This window comes from Triticum aestivum, chromosome 2D, assembly GCF_018294505.1.
Source record: "Triticum aestivum cultivar Chinese Spring chromosome 2D, IWGSC CS RefSeq v2.1, whole genome shotgun sequence".
Lineage (NCBI taxonomy): Eukaryota > Viridiplantae > Streptophyta > Magnoliopsida > Poales > Poaceae > Triticum > Triticum aestivum.
The window spans coordinates 589342383-589362181 of NC_057799.1; the positions used below are offsets into that span (position 1 = coordinate 589342383).

The 19799-nt window shown below is 47.4% G+C and overlaps 3 protein-coding genes across 3 annotated transcripts; all 3 read left to right on the plus strand.

The window, feature by feature from the left end:
• Nucleotides 1-9029: 9029 nt before the first annotated feature.
• Nucleotides 9030-13768, plus strand: LOC123054751 (G-type lectin S-receptor-like serine/threonine-protein kinase SRK). Its single transcript, XM_044478588.1, has 8 exons — nt 9030-10982; nt 11331-11491; nt 11816-11896; nt 11944-12050; nt 12238-12454; nt 12558-12783; nt 12927-13059; nt 13245-13768. The coding sequence occupies exons 1-8, from the start codon at nt 9844-9846 to the stop codon at nt 13533-13535; spliced, it is 2355 nt and encodes a 784-aa protein (XP_044334523.1). The 5' UTR covers nt 9030-9843; the 3' UTR covers nt 13536-13768.
• A 1314-nt stretch (nt 13769-15082) lies between these two features.
• LOC123050196 (uncharacterized) lies at nt 15083-15558 on the plus strand. Its single transcript, XM_044473023.1, has 2 exons — nt 15083-15224; nt 15325-15558. Exons 1-2 carry the CDS (start codon nt 15083-15085, stop codon nt 15450-15452), a joined length of 270 nt encoding a protein of 89 aa, XP_044328958.1. The 3' UTR covers nt 15453-15558.
• Nucleotides 15559-17483: 1925 nt separating this feature from the next.
• Nucleotides 17484-18102, plus strand: LOC123050197 (pectinesterase inhibitor 12-like). The gene has a single exon (XM_044473024.1). The coding sequence runs from the start codon at nt 17523-17525 to the stop codon at nt 18039-18041; it is 519 nt and encodes a 172-aa protein (XP_044328959.1). The 5' UTR covers nt 17484-17522; the 3' UTR covers nt 18042-18102.
• Nucleotides 18103-19799: the final 1697 nt, after the last annotated feature.

A 19799-nucleotide genomic window follows, 5' to 3' on the forward strand; every position in this document is an offset into this window, starting at 1 on the left:
AATCGACCCCACTCTTTTTACTAAGAAGGTCAAAGGGGAGTTGTTTGTATGCCAACTATATGTTGATGACATTATCTTTGGTTCCCCTAACAAAGCTTTCAATGAGGAATTTGCCACACTCATGACCTCAAAGTTCAAGATGTCTTCCATGGGAGAGTTGAAGTTCTTTCTCGGTTTCGAAGTAAAGCAAAGAAGAGAAGGAACCTTCATCAACCAAGCCAAATACACTCAAGACATGCTCAAGAGATTCAAGCTAAGTGATGTCAAGCCGGCGTCCACTCCAATGCCCACCAAGTGCCAACTTGACATCGATCCCAATGGTAAAGCGGTGGATCAAAAGGTATATCGCTCCATGATTGGTTCCTTGCTTTACCTTTGTGCATCTAGACTGGATATCATGTTGAGTGTGGGAATTTGTGCACGGTTTCAAGCCGCACCTAAGGAAAGCCACTTTGTGGCGGTCAAGCGAATCTTTCGATATTTGGCTCATACCCCAAACTTTGGCTTATGGTACCCAAGAGGAGCAAACTTCAAGCTTGTAGGGTATTCGGACTCCGATTGGGCGGGAGACAAAGTGGATAGGAAGTCCACTTCCGGAGGGTGCCAATTTCTTGGTTGCTCTTTGGTAAGTTGGTCTTCTAAAAAGCAAAGTTGTGTGTCTCTCTCGTCCACCGAAGCGGAGTATGTGGCAGCCGGTAGTTGTTGTGCACAACTCTTATGGATGAGGCAAACTTTAAAGGATTACGGTGTCATTTGTGACAAAGTGCCTCTCTGGTGTGATAATGAAAGTGCCATCAAGATTTCTCTCAACCCCGTGCAACACTTCAAGACGAAGCATATTGAGATTCGGTATCACTTCATCCGAGATCACATTAGGCGAGGGGAGATCGAGCTCCACTACGTCAACACCCATGATAACCTTGCAGATATTTTCACGAAGCCTTTGGATGAAGCAAGATTTCGCGAGTTAAGGCATGAGCTAAATATCATTGATTCAAGCAATGTTGCTTGAACCCTTGCACACCCCACCACACTCAACTTGTTATCTAATCTAGGTGTAGGCATGGACATAGGGGGGGTGTTGTTCTCTCAATGAACTCTCCCTCCCCCATTATGCATAAAGTGATCAACTCTTTCACATTAGCCATTTTTGATGGTACTTGTGCTTCAAAGACGAGTTTTGGTCATGGGCCCAAGGATAATTCTTCGCGGTGCCATACCAATTGACTCAAACATAGGTGGCTCCGGCCACCGCCCTCTCCGTGGAGAGTTTGTGTCTCGTTTTGGTCTGTGTTGTCTCTTGCCTCTCTTCCTTCGTGCCAAGCTTGTGCTTGTGGTGTCCAGTGTGTTAGCTCTTTGGTGTGGTCTCTCGCTTGAAGGTTCCGTGCTTCGGTGTTCTCTCTTTTGGTCGAAACTATCTTTCTTGAGTTCACGGCACTACCGCGAGGGGGGCGCACGGTACTTCCGCACCCAGCGCGGCAGTAATTTTTTACTGCTGCCTGGAAGAGCGGTACTACGGCCTCGGTGCGGTACTTCCGCTCGGGCGGTACTACCACAATGACGTGCGGTACTACCGCGTAAGGAGCACACGGTACTTCCGCACCCAGCGTGGCAGTAATTTTTTACTGCCGCCTGGAAGAGCGGTACTACGGCCTAGGTGCGGTACTTCCGCCCAGGGCAGTACTACCGCAATGACGTGCAGTACTACCGCGTGAGGAGCGCACGGTACTACCGCACCCAGCGCGGCAGTAATTTTTTACTGCCGCCTGGGGGAGCGGTACTATAGTCACGGTGCGGTACTTCCGCCCGGGGCAGTAGTACCGCGATGACTTGCGGTACTACCGTGCGGTCGAGGGCGAGTGGGGGTTAAACACGGGCAGGGGGGTTCCAACTCCCCCATACCCATTCGTCTCTCTCTCTCTCACTCAAGAACGGCGCCGGAGGTCCTTGCCGGATCTCCGTCTCCGGCCGCTCTCCTCGGATTCCGACCAGTGGGATCGTTCCCCACCACTCCCTCTTGCCATGGAACAAGGTTTCTCCCCAATCCCTCCCTTTTTCTTGTTCGTCTTGTTGCCTTTAGGTTTTGGGGAGATGCAAGTTGTTCTTGAGATTTTAGGCCAAATCTATGCAAGAGTAGGATGTAGGAGAGTAGTTTTGTGTAGTGTTGGTACTTGCTATAGTTGTCCCATGATGGATTTGATCGACCGTAGTACCGCATGTTGACACGGTTGTGCTCAGATCTCCATGGCTATTTCGGATCTACAACCGTGCGGTACTACCGCTCTTCAGGTGCGGTACTACCGCACGTCCGGTACTACCGCCCTGATGGTGTGGTACTACCGTGTCTACGGTACTACCGCTCCATGGTGCGGTACTACCGCACGTGGCACACCACACGATACTACCGTCGTCTCATATCCCTCTTGTGGCACTTCTCACTTATCATGTCTACTTGTTTCTCCTGCTTTGCTTTGGTCCTTGCATTGAACCTTCTTGTGTTTTGTGCGTGTTTGTTTTGTGGTGTGTGTTTTAGGTGGTGGCTCAGGTGCTCCGGCTCGCCGCTCCAATCCAAGCCGTGACACGGGATCGAAGCGTATGCGCAACACAGAGGAAGCAGAGGGCTCCAATGCCCCCCAACGCAGAACCAAGACCACTGCCACCAAAGAGAAGGACCCCGCCAAGGGTATGGATGAGATACCGCTTGCTGAGTTCATCTCTCGGAGGAAGATCAATCCGTATGGAAACCCTCGTGCTAACTTTCGAGGGAATGATCTATTCTGGACCAAGCAGCAGAATCTCATCTATCTGGATGTCATCAAGGCCAAGCAAAACATCCATGTGGAGGTGAAGTGGATCAACTTGCATCACATGCGCAAAGAGGCGCACCGGGAATACTTTGGTGAGGCTTTGGACCTAGTGGAGCAATTTGGCATTGAGCATATCATCTCATTCCACAAAGACTATGATCCTGAGATCCTTGCTCAGTTCTTTGCCTCAGTGCATTTTCATCCCAATGAGGAAAGGACCATGACTTGGATGACCAATGGTCGGCAGCTGACTGCTACTTGGAAGGAATTCATGACCTTGCTTGGGGTTCCGGATGAGGGGCTCGCCACACCCCAAGGTGTTCGCCCTCATGCCAATCCCGAGTCTGCCAACAAGAACAAGCTTATGCCCTACTATGTGGAGAAGAGGCTCTCCAATGGCAAGTCATCTTGGGTTCTCAACTCCTTTCTTGACATCATGCACCGGATCTTCCGAAACACTCTCTTCCCACGCATTGGGGACAAGGACAAAGTGCATGCCTATCTTGTGGATATGATGCTCCTGTGTGAAGATGCTCGCAACTCTCAGACACTACCACTTGATGTCTCACATATCATGTGGCATGAGCTTCGCTTTGCGGTCTACAACCGCAAGGTCCCCATCTATGGACCTTATCTGTTTGAGTTGATATCGGCTACCTGGGAGCGGGTCTACCCTCAGGATGTGTTTGAGGCCCCTGGTTGGATCCGGCATGAGCCCATCAACCTCCGTATCAAGCCTCAGTGGGCCAACACTACCTCTCGTGCTGATACTGCGGCTGCCATGGACATGGATGCAGATGAGGATGAGGAGGAGGCAGCAGATGAGGATAGCTCTGAGGGTTACATCCCTCCCACCTCTGAGCCTTCTTGGGCTAAGCGACTGAAGAACAAGATGAAGATGTTGTTCTGTATGCAGGCAAAGGGGCAGTACCAGACCCACGTGGCTTCCAAGGAGACTCGCCGCCGCGACAAGCGGATTTTCAGGACCTTTGGCGAGAACATCTCTAGCGGGTCAGAAGTGAACATCACCCCAGAGGCAGAATGGCTGCACAAGCAGGGTTATCGGTGGACCGAGTCTGAGGAGGAGTCCGTCCCAGCTGCAGAGTCTGACGAGGAGCGTGCTAGTGACTACTCCGCTTGAGCCACCACTATTGCTGTAGGTGTCCTCTCTGCCTTTTTGGCGTCTCGATGCCAAAGGGGGAGAGAGTGTAGGATTTGCGAGTTGTGTCGTGTTTGGGTCAGTTGAACTTCGTTTATTTCGTTTGCTTTGGTTTGCTTTGGTTTGTGCTCGTGAGACTTCCGATCATATGGTGTAAGACATATGCACTCTATCGTACCGTAGTGAGCTTACTCTATCTTGTTCTAATTACCTATGCTCTGGTCTATCTTGCTTAGCTTTAGCCTTATTGCATATGCTCCTGTCTATCTTGCTTAGCTTTAGCCTTATTGCAAGATTTGCCATGTCTATAAAATATAGGGGGAGTGTTGATCCTAGTATGTGTGTCGTGCAGTCCAAAACACTCATCGAGATAGCACACATCTAGGGGGGGCCCGTCTATATTTTAGAGAGTTGGGGTTTGCCCCCGCTCTTTGCATTATACTCTCGTGCAAATCCCGTGTTGTCATCAATCCACCAAAAAGGGGGAGATTGTAAGGGCATTTTTATCCCTTAGTTGGTTTTGGTGATTGATGACAATGCTTTTGCAAACTAATCATGTGCATCGAATATTTCAGATATATTGACTAGGCACAAGATGTTTTGGTTCCCCTCGAAGGCTATGGAAGACGGCGTTTCGCTTCAGTTCTTTTTGGTGGTATTGAGTCGTAGGGAAGCCGTACTATTAAGAGGGGGTCCGCGTTCGAAAGGTTGGGTGGATTCATCACGTACACATCTCCCTTTGCACCTCCTTTCCTCTAGCCTTTGGAGCATCCTATGTTTTCCTTGTCTATGCAACATTGCTCTTGCTTGCCGAACTAAGGCATGCGGTAGTACTGCTCCCTAGAGCGGTAGTACCGCAGGACCTTGTGGTAGTACCGCCCGCTGGTGCGGTAGTACCGCAAGGGCCCATGGTAGTATCGCTTCTAGTAAGCGGTAGTACCGTGGTCCCTGACTTAGTTCCGCAAGTACGCGGCAGTAAGGGGCGGATGTAATTTTTTACATCCGCGTCCCGCGCGGTAGTACCGCAGCTGGTTTACGGTACTACCGCGTCGGGTTTTTGCATCGACTCCAACTCTGCGGAAGTAGCCACGGATGTAATTTTTTATATCCGTGCCTTCCCATCCCTGGACAGTCCCTGCCTTGCGGTAGTACCGCAAGGGGGAGCGGTAGTACCGCGCCAGCAGTACTACCACCCTCTGCCTTAGTGCACCTTTGGCTGTTCTGGTCTCTACTGTGTGGGCGGTAGTACCGCGGGGCCCTGCGATAGTACCGCGTGCCCCTGCGGTAGTACCGCGCCTCAGGTGTGGTAGTACCGTGTGCCCCTGCGGTAGTACCGCGCTGTGCAGGCTGAGTTGGTGGGTAACGGTTGGATTTGTCCTTCCACTATATAAGGGGTGTCTTCCTCCTCTAGTTGACCACATCTTCCACCTCCATGCTCCATTGTTGCTCCAAGCTCCATTTTCGCCCGATCTCCTTCCCTAGCAAATCAAACTTGTTGATTCTCTAGGGATTGGTTGAGAAGTCCCCGATCTACACTTCCACCAAGAGAAATTTGAATCCCCCCACTAATCCCTTGTGGATCTTGTTACTCTTGGGTGTTTGAGCACCCTAGACGGTTGAGGTCACCGTGGAGCCATAGTCCATTGTGGTGAAGCTTCGTGGTATCGTTGGGAGCCTCCAATTAAGTTGTGGAGATTTCCCCAACCTTGTTTGTAAAGGTTCGGTCGCCGCCTCCAAGGGCACCAATAGTGGAATCACGGCATCTCGCATTGTATGAGGGCGTGAGGAGTATACGGTGGCCCTAGTGGCTTCTTGGGGAGCATTGTGCCTCCACACCGCTCCAACGGAGACGTACTTCCTCTCAAGGGAAGGAACTTCGGTAACACATCCTCGTCTTCACCGGCTCCACTCTTGGTTATCTCGTGCCTTTACTTGTGCAAGCTTATTTGTGTTGTATCTCTTGCTTGCGTGTGTGCTTATTGTTATTGCATCATATAGGTTGCCCACCTAGTTGCATATCTAGACAACCTACTTTGATGCAAAGTTTAAATTGGTAAAGAAAAGCTAAAAATTGTTAGTTGCCTATTCACCCCCCCCCCCTCTAGTCAACTATATCGATCCTTTCACCAACCTCCAAACCCAGGCATGCAAGCCATGTGATGTCATGCCGGCCCGCGTGCCCAACCTCTAGACCTAGGCACAACCCCTGTCATGTCGCGTGCCAGGCAAGGCCCGTTTAGTTCATGTCATGTCGTGACTGCGTGCTAATGGGTCAAACCCAACTGGCACAACCCAGATGGCCACCTTTGGTATGAGGTACGACATCGAGGCATTTGGGTCGGAGGTATGTCCCTAGTAGAGCTGGCCAATTGGGTCGGCACAACATAGCCTTGCCCGTGCTAATCGTGCCAGCCACGACACGACCCACAAGGGCACGGTTCGTAAACGGGTCATGCGGTGCCAGCCCATGTGCTGCGCACTCAGACCCAGGCATGACCCTTTTGCTAATCGAGCCAACCCATCATCACGCCAGAAACGTAGGCACATGTGTTGTCTTGCCTGTTGGGATGTTTTATGCCATTTTTGCCGTATCGAGTCGTTTTAGGCCATATATATAATAAAAAGACTAGGAAAATTGCTCATGCGTTGCAACGGGGCATAGCTAATACGTTGTCATGGTAATGAAAACAAGAAAATGGGAAAACATGAAAAGATTATGTGTGTTTTACCTTCTCACCGAGTCATGTTAGAGCCCGTCATATCGTGCACTTCCATGACAGTATATATAGGCGACACTGACCACGGTCCTACCAGTGATCCACCCCTTCTACCATGAAGCTGACCATCCATCATCATTGTGTTGGTCCCACATGACAGTAGGGCGGGGCAACCTCAACCTCGGCGTCCAGAAGGGCCTCGAGGCGACAAGCAAACCCAATGCCACACACCACTTCCTACTCGTCAAATCATTGGGCATCCAGAAGGCCCTCGAGGCGACAAGCAAACCCAATGCCACACACCACTTCCTACTCATCACATCATTGGGCAGATGACTTCTGCCAAATTCTCGTAATAAAACAGACACTAAATTATCATTGACAATGAAGAGGTGACATTTTATTCCATCACATCACATTCATCAATAAGAACATTTCTACGTTGGTAGCACCTGCTAACAACTTTTGCCTCTATATCTCATGTTCCCTTACCTTCACTTAGCTTTGCCTTAGTTCAACAACTCTCTGACAACATTTTTTTTTTGAACAATTTTCATATATAACTTGTTAAATTTGGATTTATGGTTTGAAAGTTATGAAGTTTTGAAAGGCATTTCAATCCGTCCGAAAAAGAAAAAGGAGGTGAAAAGGGGAGTATCCAGACTCGAACCCGCGTGGAGAAGCATGAGGTTCTAGCCACCGTGGTGCCCATGTGCTTGTGATATAGAGGGGTATCTTTTATAATGAACAAAAGGCGACGGTCACTTATGAAGGAAAAAACGAATCGTTTTTTTCCGCTTATGGTGGCATAGTGGGTAATTTCTATCAACTTTAGGGCTAACCTTATGATGGACGACCAGAAGCATTAGCCCTTTATTATTACTAGCAAACATGTCCGTGCATTACAACGGGACAAAATAAGATCACCACTCATAAACACACTCTGCTAGACCGATAAATCCCTAGAAATCTTTCATGATGTCGTACGAGAAAAACGTGATAAATGGTGTTGCATAAAAAAAGTGGGACAATTTCCTAAGTGTATTGAAGTTGTGTTCAGTTTATTAGCAACATAAATATCTACCTAGTTGCCGATATGAATTCACGCCTTTGTTGGCGTTCCTACTCAGTGATGCCCAACAAATAGTGCATTAGGCAGAAAATGAGAAAGCAATTTTTAGTACTCAATGATAGCATGTGCATAAGAGTATTATTTTCCAAGTCAAGTTTAATTTGGTTGCAAACTTATTATACAACTTCACCGAAAACAATCAACCCATAAGGACATGCATAATGAATGTTCAAGGTTGGATATCAACATTGATATTCTTTTAAAAAAAACTTTATGGACATAGTTTCAAATAATATGGAAATCAGCATTAAGTCATTAGTTTATAGCTTGTATTAATAATTTAGTGTAGATTATCGTATATGATTTGGTTATTGTTCACTGGGTGAAATAGAGAGGATGATATGTGCATTTGTAACCTTTAGCATATGGTAGTTGATAGGAATGAAAATCCCCTATGTTGACAATAATTGCTTTTGTGAGAGCATCAGACTATCATATCTACTCAATTTAAATGTGTCCGAAACATATATAATAGGCATTTTTAAAATATCACATACAAAGAAAAGTATTAATTAAGGATGCAACAAAAACTTAATTTTAAGAATGATTAACATGCAAGTTAATATCATATTTAGAATCTACACATTTTTAGTGATTTTTATATATGGCATGTTAAATTTAAAGTTACGGTTTAAAAGATATGATTTTTTTTTGAAAACTTGAATCTGCAAAAAAGAGTAGAGTACTTGGGCTGAATTTGCTCTGTTCAGCCCATCTGCTAGCGGGACACTTGGGGAGGACAAAAAAGGGCTATTGCTGGGATCGAACTCAGCTCTCCACGATGGCTAAGTGATGCTCTAGCCAGTTGGGTAGTTACATACATTACATGTGATATGAAAGGGCATAAATATTATATGAACTAAAAGCGTTGTGCGGTGGCTGTAGGAAAATGAATCATTTCTACCCCTTACGGATGGCAATGGTGGTAATTCTGGTCAAGTTCGAGGATAATTTACGTGGCGTACGATTAGAAGCGATAAGCGCTTTACTGACTTCGTAAATTTCAAGATGATATTGCCGTCTCAGTCTTCCGAAGGTGCTCATAAGGATAGAGTGTGTGTGCATTTATAGAGATGAGTGTATGCGCATATGTATGAGCGCTTGCGTCCGTGTTAGAAAAAATAGAGATAAACAGGCCGTGCCATGCCAGCCTGTGTGCCCTTGGTGTGCCGCGCTGGGCACAGCCTGTTTAGCTGCGTGCTAACGGGCCCGCCCAACTGGCGTGGCCCAGATGGCCACCTTTGGTAGACAGCCCGAGGGGAACAACGCCCCACCGCGGCACTGCCCTCCGCCGTGTGCTACTCGCCTAGTTTCTCGCGGGGCCTCGCTTCGCAGCCGGAGGAAATAGGAAAGGAGGATTGCCACGGCGGCCAATGGTGGCGGCGACGGGCCAACGGCCACCTGAGCGCGGCCGGCCCCACCCTCGCCATCTTCATCGACGCGCACGAGGACCTGGCCCTGCACTGAAGTCGCTGCTTCGTCGATGGGATCTGCGGGCGGTGGCGGCGGCCTCCTCTGCTGCCCCTGATTCCCCACGGCAACCAACTGGCCGTTCCCTGGCCATCGTGTCGCAGTGGCGTCCCGCCGTGCCAACAGGCCTCGCTGGTGGCTGGTCGGGGGCCGTCCCAACCGCACGGCCGTTGCTCCAACCTCCGGATCCATTTTTTGGATTCAGAAGTTAGATGCCACCGATCCATCGCTGGCAACGCGGTATGTCATATTTTATCTCCACCATCATTTCATTGAAAAACTGAAAAGCCAGTCATTGTCATCGAAATTGCATCGAAAGTACAACAATTCTGACTTATATGCAGTAACGCGCAAACTGCGGGACACATATTGTATTGCACTCTTGCAACTTCTTGGAAGGTTATTAACTGAATGTTGGTCCCTCTGATCGATGGAGTATCAGATTAGGACAGATTCAAACGTCTGAGATTACCTAATTATTGTATTGCAAACTAGTACTCTTCTGACTTGCACTTTATAAGTAGAACAGTATAGCCATTCTTCTTAAGTCTGACTCAGATGGAGTTAATGTCCAGCTACCTTATTAGCCTTCTTCTCTTCTCGTTCTTAGTCCTTTCTCCCAGAGCCTTCGCCGCCGAGGTTACCGACACGCTCGGCAAGGGCCAGAATGTCACCGACGGCGAGACACTCGTCTCAGCCGGTGGGTCATTCACCCTGGGGTTCTTCTCTCCCGGGGTGGCTGCCAAGAGATATCTTGGTATATGGTTCACCCTGTCTGAGGACGTCGTCTGTTGGGTAGCCAACAGTGAAAGGCCTCTCAGTGACTCTTATGGGGCGTTGGTGATTAGTGCCATGGGAAGCCTCCTCCTGCTGGATAGCTCCGGTCAAGTCGTGTGGTCTTCAAACACAACGGGTATTGGCTCCACATCTGTGCAACTGCTCGAGTCTGGCAATCTAGTCGTGAGTGACGAAAGCGGGGGTGCTGCCATGTGGCAGTCATTCGACCACCTGTCGAACACACAGCTTCCCGGAACCAAGATCGGCAAGAACCTGTGGACCGGTGCAGACTGGCAACTTACGTCGTGGCGTTCAGCAAATGACCCTTCCGCAGGGAACTTTCGCTACATGACCGATGCAGAGGGCGTACCACAAAACATTCTTTTGGATGGTGATCAAGTGAAATACCGCACCGGACCATGGAATGGCCTATGGTTCAGCGGTGTCACGGAGATGGCCACATATTCTGACATGTTCACCTACCTGTTGACAAGCACCCCAAGCGAGGTAACCTACGGTTATGTCGCCAAGCCTGGAGCGCCCTTTTCACATGTACTGCTCACTGACGACGGAGTATTCCGGCACCTAGTGTGGGACCATAGCAGCCGGAAGTGGAAGGTTTTCTTTCAAGGGCCGCGGGACATCTGTGACCACTACGGGAAGTGCAGGGCATTTGGTATGTGCAACGCCAATGCACCATTGGCATCATTCTGCAGCTGCATCAAGGGGTTCAGCCCGACGTCTCCTTTGCTGTGGAAGATTGGGGACACCTCGAAAGGATGCCGCCGAAACTTGATGTTGGACTGTGGCAATGGAGCTTCCACCACGGATGGTTTCGTGGTGATGGAGGGGGTGAAGCTTCCTGATACACACAATGCATCGGTGGATCCGAGCATCACGTTGGAGGAATGCAACACAAGGTGCCTGGCAAACTGTTCATGCCTAGCCTATGCAGCATTGGATATACGGGGAGGAAGCGTTTGAACTGGGTGCATCATCTGGAAAGATGACCTCATGGATCTGCGGTATGTAGATGGAGGACAAACCCTCTATCTAAGATCTGCCAAGTTTGAATTAGGTACGCCCAGTTCTCCTTCTAAGATTTTAGGAGTAAGCCCGGTTTTTTCCAGAGGTCCATGAAATTGATGGTAACTTACTCAAACCTGAACGTTTCTTAAAATCAGATGATAAAATAGCTTACATCCTAGTTATGTTTTTACCTTATTTTAAAATTGAGGTGATAATTTTTACCCACGGTTGTAATTCAGATTGATGGTGGCAACTTTAGTATATTCTTGGTTTGTTGGTAATCTAGATAGTAATCTTCCTCTAGTAGTTGCGTCGACGAATTTATTGAATTTACAGATAAATTATGTCAGGAACACCACAACTGGCGAGATAAAGAGAATCTTAACCTATATGTTACAAAGTAAATAAAAGTGGGTGCTCTCTGTTGCTTGTGTTTGTTATGTATCATGTCCCCTACCACACTTGGTTGCTCATGATCCTGGCATACTATTTCTCACATAAAAATTAGACTAAAATGGAACTATACTGTGCACAATTATGCTTCACTCTGCTGCTGTTTTGCCATCTGCTGGACTTGCTCTAACCATGCATGTGCAATATGTTTTAAAGCTGTAACAGCTGAAGCGCAGCACCCACAGTTTCCAGCTCCGTTGGTTATTGGTGCATCCATAGCCTCCCTCGTTGTGGTTCTCCTTGTTCTTTGTATGTTCACTATGGTGATCAGGAGACGTCAGTCGTTACCAGGACTATCACGTAACAATGCGACCATGCACACTGACTGCTTTCTCATCCATTTCTTGCAATAGTAAGGAGAATGATGTAAACATTCTGATAAGCTTAATTATTTTCCAGTATCCGGCACGGGAGATGCACTTGATCGTTCTACTATAAGAGAGGCTACAAGAAATTTCTCTGAAGCAAATGTCATTGGCGAAGGTGGATATAGTGTAGTCTACAGGGTATTTTTTTTAATGGCTTGTATTAATTAATTTCTTCTTACAGTAACTAACATTTGTCACAGATTGACTACACAGTACACAAAGAGATAATTTAATCAGACTACCTGACCGCACCCACCAGTAGTTGATTGTATACTGCATATATCAGCTGAATCAACATCGTAACATGGTACTGTATTATCACCAGGGGCAGCTACGCGATGGTACAATGGTTGCTGTGAAGAGGCTCAAAAAGTTTTATCTTACTGATAAGGGCAAGGAAGATTTCTCAAGGGAAGTGGGAGTGATGTCAACACTCAGGCATGTCAATCTTGCTAAGCTCCTCTACTATTGCCGGGAAGAAGATGAGTGGATACTAGTCTACGAACTGATGGAGAACAGAAGTTTGAATCTTTACATATTTGGTACTCGCTGCAATGCATGACATGTTAATATATCATTATGTACACACTAACCCACAAATATTCACATCTGTTTTTTGCCTCACACACCTATTTGGAAATGCAGGGGAAGAAAACGGATTTCGTTCCTCACTGAATTGGGCGCAAAGACTGGAAATAATTGGTGGGGTCGCTGTAGGTGTTGAATTCCTTCACAGCAAGGGAGTCATCCACAGGGATCTAAATCCTGGCAATATACTTGTCAGTGACACGTGGCATCCCAAGATAACGGACTTTGCCACCATGAAGCTGTTTATTGACGAGAAGACAAATCCGGCATTAGTACTGATGCCGTATGATTCAAATTTCCATCTCATTTAATGTTCCATATTCAAGTTAGACTACTTGGACATGGACCATACATGATTGTTCCTTTTTTCCAGTTTATCTCTGTCCAAGAGACCTCGATTAACTCCATGTTTTGTGTTAAATGAAGGGGATATCTCGCTCCAGAGTATTCAGGGGAATGGGCCTTGACGTACAAGTGTGATGTATATAGCTTCGGAGTCGTCTTGCTTGAGATAGTCAGTGGCAGAAAGAGAACAGACACGCCAACGCTCCTTCTTCAGGTAAGTCTGCTGATGACAAAACATACTCCCTTGTGCATCCTCTAATTTCCTCCCACTGAAACGGCCGCCGCTAAATGTGAAGTAATCTTTGTTCAGCTTGCTACACAATATCCCAACAAACGTTACTCATAGCCATATCGAAAAATGAGTGCTACTCTGTATGACTCCTTTTTTTTTTGTGGCAGGCCTGGGAACTGTGGGATCAGCGTAGGATCAGGGAGCTTCTTGATCCGGAAGTGGCTGAACCTGAAGGCGACCTCTTGTCACGGCTAGTCAGGTGCATCCAGATTGGCCTTCTCTGCGTGCAGCGTTTGCCCGAGGACAGACCTACAGTGACTGAGGTTGTGGAATTGCTAACCAACACCAGCTCACAGCTCCTGACGCCACAGAGACCCACACAACTATTCTCAATCGACACACCCGGACTGAGCCGGACCATTCGATCTGACCAGCATCTCCCACGGGGATCTCAGTGAATGCAGCTAATAATTTGTTATCTGTATGTGTGTCGCCTTGGTTTTTCCTATTCCTTTCCGTATCTGTGTCCAAATTACGACAGGATCGACTGAACTTCTGTTACTAGGATGCTTAACACACTATGCAGATGGGAGATGGCGTCTGAGTACATACATGCCCAACTTTGCTCAACAAGCGTGATGTGGGGAGTGTTTTCTATATCACCTTCGTATATACATCTGTCAAAAGTTTACTTCCTTATTTTAGAGAGGAGGTCAGAGTAGGCCGAGTATTCAGAGCTGAGTCCAGTTCTCTGGATGTCACAGCCTGTAATTTCTCTGACTTTCCTTGAAGTGGTGCCGAGCAGAGTGAAGATGGTAAATCTTGTGTGCCCTCCCTAGCTTGCATATTCGTCAGCGCAATTGCTATGACCTATGGTTCACAGGCTAAGTTTTTGGACCGTCCGAGATCAGTAGCAGCAAATATAACATGGAGGCCAACCAACTGGACAAGTAGCATGACAGTTTTGCATTGTTGCACAATTTCCACCGATCTTCCCAAAACAAGTCGTCAAGGCCATAGCCTCTTCAACAATCTCTCCTTACCGTGGCTATTTCGTTCATGGAAGTTATGGTAGCATGCTTCCGAACTCAGGTTACCACAAAGTTATTGCGGTGAAACGGGAGTTTATATTCCATAGTTTGACGGATTACAGTCAGCTAATACAAGAATGTCAAAATACAAGGTGGTCCATCTCGTATCCAACATTTAACGGCGCTTCCGAACTCTGGTGTCGGAGAAGGAAAAAAAGGCCAAAGGAAAAGAACATGGTTAAATTGAGAAAAGAATGCAAGTGGTGCTTATGGTGGGTGACGGCCGTAAGGCCACTCCCTCTATTCAAAACATACGGTGTGACACTTTTTTACAAAAGTCAAACTTTAATATGTTTGATAAACTTTACAAAAACAAATATCTACAATACCAACTAAATAAAATATGAAAATATATTTCAGCATGAATATGATGATATAGGTTTGGTATTGTGGATACTAATATTTTTCTCTATAAACTTGCTCAAACACAAACGCATTTTTCATATAATTTTTGAAAGTGTTCATGCATTTAAAATATAGTCTTATATTCGTAAAAATGAACTATAATTTTTCTATGAATATTTTTGAAAAAATATGAACATTCTTTTTAAAAAAAATTACACTCTTTAAGATTAAACAGTGCCTTTTAAAAGTACATGAACACGTTTTCTATTATATGGACATTCTTAAAATCAATTGAACACTTTTATTAAGCGTGAACACTTACTGGACAGGGGCAGAACAACTACTCCAGCAAGGAGCATCTACACATGCTGCTTCAACACCCGTGGCAGGCTACTAGATTTTGATTCCACCTATAGAAAGAGACTCGTAACTTACAGGTTACACGCACGGGCAAGCTTTCAGAAGTAGCTATGATTAAGAAGAAAAAAGTAGGAGCGATTATCGATCCCTCCACTATAAGTAGGAGCGCTTCAATCTCCTGCAACTGCAACAACCAAACGAAAAAGAAAATGGCGGGCACAAGAGCAGCAGTGATGAAGTTGGCGGTCGTCCTCGTGGCCATGAGCCAGCTCGTCCACATGGCGACCCCAGCGGCGGATCCGACGACTGAGTCGTCTCTACTGGTCACGAGCGTTTCCGGCACTTCCGACGGTCAGTCATCTCCTCAAGTTGATACTAGTACTGTATTTAGCTTGGTCAACTAGTTAGCTAGCTACAAGAAACTGAGATAGTTAATCTTCGTCTTGGCCAGGGGAAGTCGATCCTAAACCCAGCCACATCAGGGAAGAGAAGGTGTTGCTCTATGCGCCCAAGCCCAGCATCCCTGTCCCTCCACCCCCTCCCCACCTCGTCCTACCGTGCAAGGGAAGAGCGTGTTGACCTCACGGCCGGGAACGATCAAAGTCAAGTGCAGCTGGAGCTCCAAGTGACCAAAACAAAAACAACAAAAGTCCCTAGCTTCCTCTGTATTGCATTCAATGTTGACTGCCGTACTCGGTCGTTATGATCGACTGATGGAATAAAATAAGCGCGACCTTGTTTATATTTCGTTTTGCCTGCAATAGGTGTTCGAATTGTGCAAGTGACAGTACTTCACAATCACAAGTTCCCACTCCTGCCAAAAGTTACTTGTTAAGTTGATGGACTCTAGTGGCACTTGTACATATGTTGAAAAGAGAGGATGGTGATTCGAGGATCGTTTGTGGCTCCGCTCCGCTCCGCTCCTAGGGTTCCCCCGCTCCGCCGCCGCCGGCCCCCTCCCCCCATCCTCCCGCGCCTCCGGCCGCGCGCGCCGCGCCCCGCCTCCCTCCTCCCTCCCGGCCCGCCCCCCGCGTCGCCTCCCCGAGCGAGGCGACTGGGGGCCCATCTCTTCGCCCTCCAGCGCCTCCCCCTCCCGTTCCCCTCCTCCCGCCGCCGCCGGCCCGCGCCACCGGGCCCTGCCCGCGTGGTGTTGGCGGCGGCGGCGGCCGTCCCTTCCCCGCGCGCGGTGCCACGGCTCGGGTGGTGGCGTCCCCCGGCGGTGCTCCTCGGTCAATGGTGATTCCGGCAGCGGCGGCTGCTCCTGGCGGTGCAGCTCCGGGTGGCCTAGAGGCGGCGGCGCGCTGGCGCCGTGGATGGTGGCGGCGCCCTCCCGGCCCAGATCTGGGCCCTTTTGGGCCCCATCTGGGTCTGGGCGGGCCTGACTCGGTCTCGCCTGCGGCGGCTCCGGTGGGGGCGGTGGTGGTGCGGCTCGTGCGGGGGGTGGTGGAGACGGTGGCACGTCTACTGCAGCTCGGCGACGGGTGCTTCACGAGCCCCTTTTGGGCTTGGCCGGGCCTCGAGGGCCTGGTACGCTCCCCTTGCCGCGTCCGGTCGGTGACCACCGATGGCGGTGGAGGTTGTCTCCTCCGGCGTGGCTGCCCTCGCTACCGTTCCTCGTTCCCGGCTGCTCCCTCTCGTCCTCGTCGGTCTCGCTTCGATGACCACGGTGAGGCAGCGGTGATGATGGCAAGTCCGTGGTGGCGCACGTTCGTGAGTGGCTTGTCTGGTGGTGCGCGTCGGACCGTTCGGGGTTGTGGGTATTTGGCGGATGGGAGAAATCCGGCCCGGCTTGCCGGCACCGACGTGGTGACACCCGTGGGCGCCATCGTTCCTTCCTGAAGGGCGTCGGGTCTTCCCCTTCCCCACGCCCCTCCGCGTACCGGGGGAAACCCTAGGACCCGTTCGGGCAGCAGCGTCGTCGTCGTCGTGTTCCTTCCTGAAGGTGCTGCTTGGTATGCGGAGGTTCGAGATGCCTGGAGCGAGGTGGTACATCTCCGGTGGGCGCAACGGTTTTGGGTTATCATCGTTTTCGTCGATCCGACGCTGTGGACATTATTTTCTCTCTTCTTTCTCTTTTGTTTCTTTTGGGCATGCGTGTGCTGTTTGCCCCAGCATTGGACTCTTTCTTATATCGGGCGGTTGCTATATCAATACAGCGGGGCGAAAGCCTTTTTCGTAAAAGAGAGGATGGTGAAAAAAGCTTTGACCTTAACAACTTGAACACAACGAAGCTTCATACCGCCCCACCAAAAAAAAACCTTCATACGGTACATATATCAGAACTAGACATCTTCCTCTGACTGTATGCCGCCCACAGCATATATTGGAATCGAGTAATAACTAGAATCTGAAAAGATCTTATAAGTGTCCATTCTATGGTTTAAATCTGGACCGTTCATTTTACACTGCTTTAATAATTTGATCAATAATACTATATCAAATATTTATTGATAGATAAGCAAGCAACTAATGTTAATTAATAGTAGCCCTTTTTAATTGTTCTGCCAAGGTCCTTCGAAATTAATTGATATATATCTGTGCTTATTGTTCTAGATGACAATCTTCTATATATAGCATCCACCTACAGTTCAATAGATCAACCTCAACACACATAACATCTCAGAAACCCAAGATCGTAGCAGCAAAACAATGAAACCATCGCAAGCTCTCTCGCTTCTCGCCCTCCTCATGATTCTCCTCTCGTCCAGTGCTTCCGTCCTACAAGACACGTGCAGGCGCTTCGGCGGCCCTGACACCTACGACATCTGCATCGAGTTCTTCAAGGCCAACAAGGACAGCGCCACTGCGGACAAGCACGGTCTCGCTATCATCGCCACTGGGATCGCCAGTGCAACGGCCGTGGACACCCGCAAGCGCATCGCCACCCTGAAGGCCGCGGAAAAGGATCAGATGATCCAGCAGGTCATCGCCTACTGCGACAATATGTACTCCAGGGCTGTGGGCCTGTTCGACAAGGCTGCCAAGGGCATCTCATCGGGCAAGTTGGGCGACGCGGTGACGAGCCTCAACTCCGCGCTAGACATCCCCCAATATTGCGATGACGAGTTCCTCAAGGCAGGCGTGAAATCTCCGTTCGACGCCGAGAACTTCAAGTTTGGGGTGCAGTGCGCCATCACTCTGGATGTAACGAAGTTGTTGACGATGTAGTTAGCTAGCCGCCGAGGATATGAATCTGTGTAACTGTAGCAGGAGTCTATAGTCATTTCCATGAGCAAACTCCTCGAAACTAATAAGCCCACAATGTTATCGCTGAACTATGCAAGACGTGCTGGCACATATTTCTTTTCCGTGGATTTGATTTTTTTGTTCATTTAAAAAAACAACAGTGACGGGAATACCCTCCCCTCTCGCACCGCGTCGGAGCAATGGTCGGAGGCGGGTGGGAGATGAGATTAACCCTTTTGGCGGCAGGAATATTTTGGGAGGAGAGAAGGCAGCACAAAACGCTAAAACCACATATACTACTATTAACAGGCGCTGCAATGGGGCATACATATTATAATGTTTCAACACAAATTATTACACAAAGCTTTCTCCCTCACTACCACATCTCTTGCTCCTCAACGCCATCACACCTCTCTTGCTCCTTGCCGCCAACGAAGGAGTCGTCGAGAAAGCTCCATAGGGACTCCCTTATAAAAATTATCCCCTAACAATTGCTTTTAACTCCAACGATACCATATATTATAGCCTCATGTATTTTAATAATTTTATGAAACTGCCAAATTCATAAGTCCACTATTGTAATACCCTGATTTTTCAGTTAAATGATGAAATTATTACCCTGATATAGAAATAACGCATGAAACAAACAACCAAATAATATTTTTATATGTTCTGTAACACGTGAAACACAAGAATATTTTGGGAGGAGAGAAGGCAACACACAACGCTAAAGTAATATACCGGAATACCATATCGCGGTCACTGGATTCATTGAAAACATGCAGACGTCTTCCAAACTCTAACTAGTTTTGATTTATTCCCAGGAAATAACTGGTTCCATAAACAATTTCAGATATAATTGCAATCTCATTCATCATCGCTTTTTTGCTTTCCTCTTCCTATACCGTTCAAATTTATTTGAACCCAACCAGTATTTCTTTTGTCTCGAAAGAATCCGAAGCCCGTTTTTTCAACTAGAGAATTTCCTTTCAGTGTACATGAGATTTGTGTTAATCTCACATAAAATCTGGTTAAATTATGTAAATAATTATATTATTTATTTTGTTTCTAACACAACAATTTGTGCTTATGTCAACAAGCGAATATGCTTCTAATGTAAATAAAATTTCTCCCCAATGACTTGAGAAGTGTTCGTTGCTTGGGTTTATCTAGGGCACATTTAGAAGTGGTATAGTTATTGCACATCTAAGTGAATGGATCAAACATAAAAAGGTAAAAGAAAATTTAGTGACCTGCCCAGGGTTGTGCGTGGGGGCTATATCTTGCATGTTGTGAGACGTAGCCCCACCTACCCTCTGGCGCATCACTAAATGGTCCAGTCCAACACTATAATTCCCTGGAGTGGTTTTGGGAAAGGTTTATGTATCGGTAAAACCTTTCGTGTTGTTATTTTGCTTCTTTGGTTTCTACGTGGTTTTTGTATATTTTCTTTGGTTTTTTAGAAATACATGTCGAATTTTTCAATACACACTGTACAATTTTTTTAATATGCACGTAACATTTTTTGAATACATGTGAATACTTTTTTAATACAAGTTTGAACTTTTCTTTGAATAAATGTCAAAAAAAATGCACTTGATCTTTTTGGAATGATAAGAAATATTCTTTCTAGATTATGCAAACATTTTTTTACATTATATAACTGTTTTCAAACACTGATGAACTTTTTCTAAAAACACGTGAACACTGTTTTAAATTTCATGAACATCTTTTTTAAAT

Bases quoted from the DNA above. Each gene is read 5' to 3' on its own strand.
- LOC123050197 (XM_044473024.1), top strand. From the start codon at position 17,523: ATGAAACCATCGCAAGCTCTCTCGCTTCTCGCCCTCCTCATGATTCTC.
- LOC123054751 (XM_044478588.1), top strand. From the start codon at position 9,844: ATGGAGTTAATGTCCAGCTACCTTATTAGCCTTCTTCTCTTCTCGTTC. The intron at 11,492-11,815 runs GTAAATAAAAGT...TATGGTGATCAG, and splicing joins CTTAACCTATATGTTACAAA to GAGACGTCAGTCGTTACCAG. The intron at 12,784-12,926 runs GTATGATTCAAA...TGTTAAATGAAG, and splicing joins CCGGCATTAGTACTGATGCC to GGGATATCTCGCTCCAGAGT.
- LOC123050196 (XM_044473023.1), top strand. From the start codon at position 15,083: ATGGCGGGCACAAGAGCAGCAGTGATGAAGTTGGCGGTCGTCCTCGTG. The intron at 15,225-15,324 runs GTCAGTCATCTC...CGTCTTGGCCAG, and splicing joins CGTTTCCGGCACTTCCGACG to GGGAAGTCGATCCTAAACCC.